Below are 8,166 nucleotides of genomic sequence, written 5' to 3' on the forward strand. Positions count from 1 at the left end.
CGCTCTAGATCAGGTCTGCTAGTCGCTCTTGATCAGGTCTGCTAGTCGCTCTTGATCAGGTCTGCTAGTCGCTCTAGATCAGGTCTACTAGTCGCTCTAGATAAGGTCTGCTAGTCACTCTAGATAAGGTCTGCTAGTCGCTCTAGATAAGGTCTGCTAGTCGCTCTAGATCAGGTCTGCTAGTCACTCTAGATAAGGTCTGCTAGTCGCTCTAGATCAGGTCTACTAGTCGCTCTAGATAAGGTCTGCTAGTCACTCTAGATAAGGTCTGCTAGTCGCTCTAGATAAGGTCTGCTAGTCGCTCTAGATCAGGTCTGCTAGTCACTCTAGATAAGGTCTGCTAGTCGCTCTAGATAAGGTCTGCTAGTCGCTCTAGATAAGGTCTGCTAGTCGCTCTAGATCAGGTCTGCTAGTCACTCTTGATAAGGTCTGCTAGTCACTCTAGATAAGGTCTGCTAGTCGCTCTAGATAAGGTCTGCTAGTCGCTCTAGATCAGGTCTGCTAGTCACTCTTGATAAGGTCTGCTAGTCGCTCTAGATAAGGTCTGCTAGTCGCTCTAGATAAGGTCTGCTAGTCGCTCTAGATCAGGTCTGCTAGTCACTCTTGATAAGGTCTGCTAGTCACTCTTGATAAGGTCTGTGCTCGTTGTTGTTTTGTCATTCATGGTACAGTATGTTGACAATGTGTTGTTGTGTTTCTTGTTGTTTCCAGGCTAGGCTTCCCCATGATGCTAATGACCTGTACCATAGGGATGTGCTACCTGCTGGCCACAATCATCGGACTGGGCTGGACCCTCTAACCTGCTCCTCACTGCACTACCAAAGAGAGACTGTTTGAGTGAATGTGTTTAGATACAGAGAGTTTCAAAGTGTTGGACGCAGCTCAAAAGCCACATGGAGATCAATCGTTCCTTCACAGATTCAAAGTTGCAGCTCATTTGGAAAGTGGTGGACATCATCTCGAGTACCTAGTCATATTGCAGTTATAATATGCAGTAGTTAGCCTACAACAGCAGTACAACAACAGCGATGTGTTGCAACATGAGGAAAACAAGCTAAACCAAGTGAATTAATTATAATCTACACTACATGGCCTCAGTCTAGAGATTTCTCAATGGTGCTCTTCTCTACAGCCCTCTCTTATCTCTCCAGGGTGCTCTTCAGTCTACAGCCCTCTCTTATCTCTCCATGGTGCTCTTCAGTCTACAGCCCTCTCTTATCTCTCCATGGTGCTCTTCATTCTACAGCCCTCTCTTCTCTCTCCATGGTGCTCTTCATTTTACAGCCCTCTCTTATCTCTCCATGGTGCTCTTCAGTCTACAGTGCTCATTACACTGAGAATAATCAGAGGAGCAAGGCCTGAGTCTGCATGGCTCCCCATGGTGCTCTTTAGATCAACAGGGCTCTCCACGGTGCTCTTTAGATCAACAGGGCTCTCCATGGTGCTCTTTAGATCAGCAGGGCTCTCCATGGTGCACTTTAGATCAGCAGGGCTCTCCACAGTGCTCTTTAGATCAGCAGGGCTCTCCACGGTGCTCTTTAGATCCACAGGGCTCTCCAGAGTGCTCTTTAGATCCACAGGGCTCTCCATGGTGCTCTTTAGATCAGCAGGGCTCTCCATGGTGCTCTTTAGATCTACAGGGCTCTCCACGGTGCTCTTTAGATCCACAGGGCTCACCAGAGTGCTCTTCAGATCCACAGGGCTCTCCATGGTGCTCTTTAGATCAGCAGGGCTCTCCATGGTGCTCTTTAGATTAGCAGGGCTCTCCATGGTGCTCTTTAGATTAGCAGGACTCTCCATGGTGCTCTTTAGATCTACAGGGCTCTCCACGGTGCTCTTTAGATCAACAGGGCTCTTCACGGTGCTGTTTAGATCCACAGGGCTCTCCATGGTGCACTTTAGATCAGCAGGGCTCTCCATGGTGCACTTTAGATCAGCAGGGCTCTCCATGGTGCTCTTTAGATCAGCAGGGCTCTCCAGAGTGCTCTTTAGATCAGCAGGGCTCTCCATGGTGCTCTTTAGATCAGCAGGGCTCTCCATGGTGCTCTTTAGATCAGCAGGGCTCTCCATTAGGCTCTTTAGATCCACAGGGCTCTCCATGGTGCTCTTTAGATCCACAGGGCTCTCCATGGTGCTCTTTAGATCCACAGGGCTCTCCATGGTGCTCTTTAGATCCACAGGGCTCTCCATGGTGCTCTTTAGATCCACAGGGCTCTCCATGGTGCTCTTTAGATCCACAGGGCTCTCCATGGTGCTTCTGCTTATATGGGTATATTATTAAAATATTTAGATTTTTCATGGCATTTCTTTGGTACTCAAAAATCTGAATCCTATAGCTCAGATAGATTATATGGATTCATCATCATGCCCCTGATACCCAATAAAAGGGATGTTTCTGTGGCCTATTAAAAGGTTGTGTGTAGTTGCCTGACTTTGGGCTGGATTCAATTAGATTGACATCCGCATAGCTGCTACTGCATCATCCCTCCAGCCCGGAGCAGCCCTGTTACTAAGAAACACTGCTACTGTATCATCCCTCCAGCCCGGAGCAGCCCTGTTACTCAGAAACACTGCTACTGTATCATCCCTCCAGCCCGGAGCAGCCCTGTTACTAAGAAACACTGCTACTGTATCATCCCTCCAGCCCGGAGCAGCCCTGTTACTCAGAAACACTGCTACTGCATCATCCCTGTTACTAAGAAACATTAAGAACAATAAAACCTTTACAAAGTGGTGGATTGTTTTCTGTTTCTTTTCAAGGTAGAACGCTCACACTCCTATTCAGGGAGGGGCGAGGACTGACTCAGGGAGGGGCGAGGGTTGACTCACGGAGGGACGAGGGTTGACTCACGGCGGGGCGAGGGTTGACTCAGGGAGGGGCGAGGGTTGACTCAGGGAGGGGCGAGGGTTGACTCAGGGAGGGGCGAGGACTGACTCAGGGAGGGGCGAGGACTGACTCAGGGAGGGGCGAGGACTGACTCAGCGAGGGGCGAGGACTGACTCAGCGAGGGGCGAGGACTGACTCAAGGAGGGGCGAGGACTGACTATGGAACGGCTGAGGTCTGGGCATGTCCTAAAATATACAAAAATATTCACCCTCTGAATGGCACACATACAAAATCCATGTCTCAATTGTCTCAATGCTTAAAAATCATTTTTTAACGTGTCTCCTCCCCTTCATCTACACTGATTGAAGTGGATTTAATCAGTGACATCAATAAAGGATCATAGCTTTCACCTGGATTCACCTGGTCAATCTGTGTCGTGGAAAGAGCAGGTGTTCTTAATGTTTTGTATACTCAATGTTTGTAAAAATGTTATCTCGAATCCAAAATGCTAGAGTATAGAGCCAAATTCAAAGTTTTAGCTTCACTGTCAATATAAATGCATAGGGGAGTATATTTGCTCTGAGGCCTTATATGTGTCCCAAATGACACCCTATTCTCTATATAGTGCACTACTTTTCACCAGAGCCCCATAGGCCTCTAATGGTCCTGGACTGCAGAGCTGCACTAATGGCAGGAGAGCAGTAACACATATCTTTAGAATACAGCCACAGGTACACATATGGTTGGAATATAGACATCTAGTCTCTCTCTACCTGCTCCAATGAGAGTACTTTGGTGCTGGAGAGAACGGCTGCCGTTTTACGGGCTCCTAACCAATTGTGTGGTTTTTTTTGACACATATTCTCTTATGACCGAAAAGAGGTTCTAGAAATCAGAACAGCAATTACTCACCTTGTATTGAAAGAAACATTTTTCTTTAACGAGTCGGACCAGAGGGATTTACTCCAGAAACCCGACAAGGCCCTCATCCCCGTCATTCGCAGGAGAAAGAGACGGAGATATCAGGGACGTAGGTCGGGGTGCCTGGTAAGGATCCGGCGTCGAGTGGGTAATTTTCCTTTACCATCGGTCCTATTAGCCACAGTACAATCATTGGATAATAAAATAGACGAACTACAAGCACGTATATCCTACTAATGGGACATTAATAACTGTAATATCTTACGTTTCACAGAGTCGTGGCTGAACGAGGACATGAATAACATACAGCTGGCGGGTTATACACAGTATCGGCAGGACGGACCAGTAGTCTCTGGTAAGACAAGGGGTGGAGGTCTATGTACAGTGGGGAGAACAAGTATTTGATACACTGCCGATTTTGCAGGTTTCCCTACTTACAAATCATGTAGAGGTCTGTAATTTTTATCATAGGTACACTTCAACTGTGAGAGACGGAATCTAAAAAAAAAAAATTTTTGCATTTTATTGCATGACATAAGTATTTGATCACCTACCAACCAGTAAGAATTCCGGCTCTCACAGACCTGTTAGTTTTTCTTTAAGAAGCCCTCCTGTTCTCCACTCATTACCTGTATTAACTGCAGCTGTTTGAACTCGTTACCTGTATAAAAGACACCTGTCCACACACTCAATCAAACAGACTCCAACCTCTCCACAATGGCCAAGACCAGAGAGGGTGTAAGGACATCAGTGATGAAATTGTAGCCCTGCACAAGACTGGGATAGGCTAAAGGACAATAGGCAAGTAGCTTGGTGAGAAGGCAACAACTGTTGGCGCAATTATTAGAAAATGGAAGAAGTTCAAGATGACGGTCAATCACCCTCCGTCTGGGGCTCCATAACAATATTTTGGAGGTTATTTTGTTTTCAAAAAAAATAAATTGGCCGATTGTAATTGGAATAAAGGCCTAAATAATATTTGTAAAGGCCAAAACATTTATTTCTGTTTTTAGAGAGGGAGAGAAACGCTGGGCCAATTGTGCGCCGCCCTATGGGACTACCAATCACTGACATAATAATAATAATTATAGTTTGGGTTTTATTGTTTGTTTTGTCTTTTCTGGTGGATTAAACTGAAATTGCAACCAACCTAACTGAAGAAATACATTTGACGATAGAATTCTCCTCCTTCTTACCCTCCTTCTAGTCTATTATCCAGCTGCCTGCTAATAGACACCCCTACCCTCCTTCAAGTCTATTGTCCAGCTACCTGCTAATAGACATAATGGCGCTGTACAACGTGACCGTGTGTTTGAAGGATATTTTCCAGTAAGCAACACTTTCTTTACCTTCATTAGACAACTTTGTTCCAATATTTCTGTAATTCAGTAAAATGTATTCCCATAGTAATTAATTATGGATCCATAACTAAATAAACATTGTCATTATGAAAGAGTATTTTTATCATTATTTTATTAACAAAAGCATAAAGATGCCATTATTGGTTACATTGTTTTAGTCTGAATGTGCAGACTGGTACTAAGAACAGCGGGAAGGTTTCCCTAGCCAACGCCATTATTAGTGCAATGTCTCCTTAAAGTGTGTGCTACCTGTGCTACCCAGTGTGGCGGGGTGGGGGTCCCCCTTCCTCCTCCTCCCTTCCCCATGGGCTAGCTCCATCTTCTGTGCATGGCTCTGCGGACCATTCCGTGCCCCCTGCCCCGGTTCCTTGAACCTCGCGCGCCTTCATTGGATACAGGTGGAGAACTACAAGGCAGATGATTTAGTTTTCAAATAACGTAAAATGAGCGAGGAAAAAGGCCATTCTTGAACATAGGGTGAGACATTGGTACAAATTTGTAAATAAAGCCAGTCTGTTTTTTAGAATTCTATATTTCTGTTTTTAGAGGGAGAGAAACCCATCTCATGGGTCTCCCAGTCGAGGTCAGCAGAGGTATTGAACCAGCATCTGTAGCAACACAGCTTACACTGCTAAGCATTGTCTTAGACCTTTGGGCAACTCAGGCACTGGTCGGGAGTGGACTACAGTAAGAGCAAAATAATCCTAACAAAATAAAATAAGAACCATAGCATAACAACGGTTTTAGTAAGTTATAGTGAAGTCACGCACAATTATCAGTTTCTATTTAGGTTTATGTCGCCCATTCACTGTGGCCCACTCCCGCCCGAACAGATCCACAGATGATGCCATCTCTATTGCACTCCACACTGCCCTTTCCCACCTTGACAAAAGGAAATCCTATGTGAGAATGCTATTCATTGACTACAGCTCAGTGTTCAACACCATAGTGCCCTCAAAGCTGATCACTAAGCTAAGGACACTGGGACTAAACACCAACCTCTGCAACTGGATTCTGGACTTCCTGACGGGCCGCCCCCAGGTGGTAAGGGTAGGTAACAACACATCCGCCATGCTGATCCTCAACACAGGGGCCCCTCAGGGGTGTGTGCTCAGTCCCCTCCTGTACTCCCTGTTCACTCATGACTGCATGGCCAGACACGGCTCCAACACCATCATTAGGTTTGCTGACAACACAACAGTGGTAGGCCTGATCAACGGTGAGACAGTCTATAAGGAGGTCAGAGACCTGATCGTGTGGTGCCAGGACAACAACCTCTCCCTCAACTTGATCAAGACAAAGGAGATGATTGTGGACTACAGAAAAAGGATAACCAAGCCCATTCTCATCGACGGGCTGTAGTGGAGCAGGTTGAGAGCTTCAAGTTCCTTGGTGTCCACATCACCAACAAACTATCATGGTCAAAGCAAACCAAGACAGTCATGACAGTCGTGAAGAGGGCACGACAAAACCTATTCCCCCTCAGGAGACTGAAAAGATTTGACAAGGCTCTTCAGATCCTCAAAAGTTTATATAGCTGCACCACTGCCTGGTATGGAAACTGCTTGGCCTCCGACCGCAAGGCACTGCAGAGGCTTACGGCCCAGTACATCAATGGGGCCAAGCTTCCTGGACTTCAATACCAGTTGGTGTCATAGGAAGGCCCTAAAAATTGTCAAAGAGTCCAGCCACCCTAGTCACAGACTGTTCTCTCTACTACCGCAGGGCAAGCTGTACCGGAGCGCCAAGTCTAGGTCCAAGAGTCTTCTAAACAGCTTCTACCCCCAAGCCATGATACTCCTGAACAGCTAATCAGATGGCTACCCAGACTATATGCATGCCTTCTCCCCCTCTTTTACGCTGCTGCTATTCTCTGTTTATTATCCATGCATAGTCACTTTAACTATTTATCCATGTACATACTACCTCAATCAGAATGGCTAACCAGTGCCCCCACACATTGACTCTGTTCCGGTATCCCCTGTAAATAGTCTCGCTATTGTTATTTTACTGCTGCTCTTTAATTATTTGTTACTTTTATTTCTTATTTTTTACCAATATATTTTTTACTTAACAGGTATTTTTCTTAAAACTGCATTATTGGTTAAGGGCATGTTAGTAAAATGTGATTTGATTTTGACATCTGGACTCTACACCTGCTCCAATGAGACAACTAGCCTCTCTACACCTGCTCCAATGAGACAACTAGCCTGTCTACCTCTCTACACCTGCTCCAATGAGACAACTAGCCTCTCTACACCTGCTCCAATGAGACAACTAGCCTGTCTACCTCTCTACACCTGCTCCAATGAGACAACTAGCCTCTCTACACCTGCTCCAATGAGACAACTAGCCTCTCTACACCTGCTCCAATGAGACAACTAGCCTCTCTACACCTGCTCCAATGAGACAACTAGCCTGTCTACCTCTCTACACCTGCTCCAATGAGACAACTAGCCTCTCTACCTCTCTACACCTGCTCCAATGAGACAACTAGCCTCTCTACACCTGCTCCAATGAGACAACTAGCCTGTCTACCTCTCTACACCTGCTGCAATGAGACAACTAGCCTGTCTACACCTGCTCCAATGAGACAACTAGCCTGTCTACCTCTCTACACCTGCTCCAATGAGACAACTAGCCTGTCTACCTCTCTACACCTGCTCCAATGAGACAACTAGCCTGTCTACCTCTCTACACCTGCTCCAATGAGACAACTAGCCTGTCTACCTCTCTACACCTGCTCCAATGAGAAAACTAGCCTGTCTACCTCTCTACACCTGCTCCAATGAGACAACTAGCCTGTCTACCTCTCCACACCTGCTCCAATGAGACAACTAGCCTGTCTACCTCTCTATACCTGCTCCAATGAGACAACTAGCCTGTCTACCTCTCTACACCTACACCAATGAGACAACTAGCCTGTCTACACCTGCTCCAATGAGACAACTAGCCTGTCTACCTCTCTACACCTGCTCCAATGAGACAACTAGCCTGTCTACACCTGATCCAATGAGACAACTAGCCTGTCTACCTCTCTACACCTGCTCCAATGA

General features: G+C 46.2%; 1 protein-coding gene across 1 annotated transcript in view; it reads left to right on the forward strand.

Moving 5' to 3' along the window:
* oca2 (oculocutaneous albinism II) overlaps window positions 1–1,688 on the forward strand; it is a 165,584-nt gene extending 163,896 nt beyond the window's left edge. The window contains exon 24 of the mRNA XM_036978983.1: window positions 712–1,688. Within this exon, the coding sequence (XP_036834878.1) occupies window positions 712–799 (88 nt within the window). The 3' untranslated portion in view covers window positions 800–1,688. The remainder of the gene's footprint in view (window positions 1–711) is intronic.
* Window positions 1,689–8,166: the final 6,478 nt, after the last annotated feature.

This window comes from Oncorhynchus mykiss, chromosome 5, assembly GCF_013265735.2.
Source record: "Oncorhynchus mykiss isolate Arlee chromosome 5, USDA_OmykA_1.1, whole genome shotgun sequence".
In the NCBI taxonomy this organism is placed as follows: domain Eukaryota; kingdom Metazoa; phylum Chordata; class Actinopteri; order Salmoniformes; family Salmonidae; genus Oncorhynchus; species Oncorhynchus mykiss.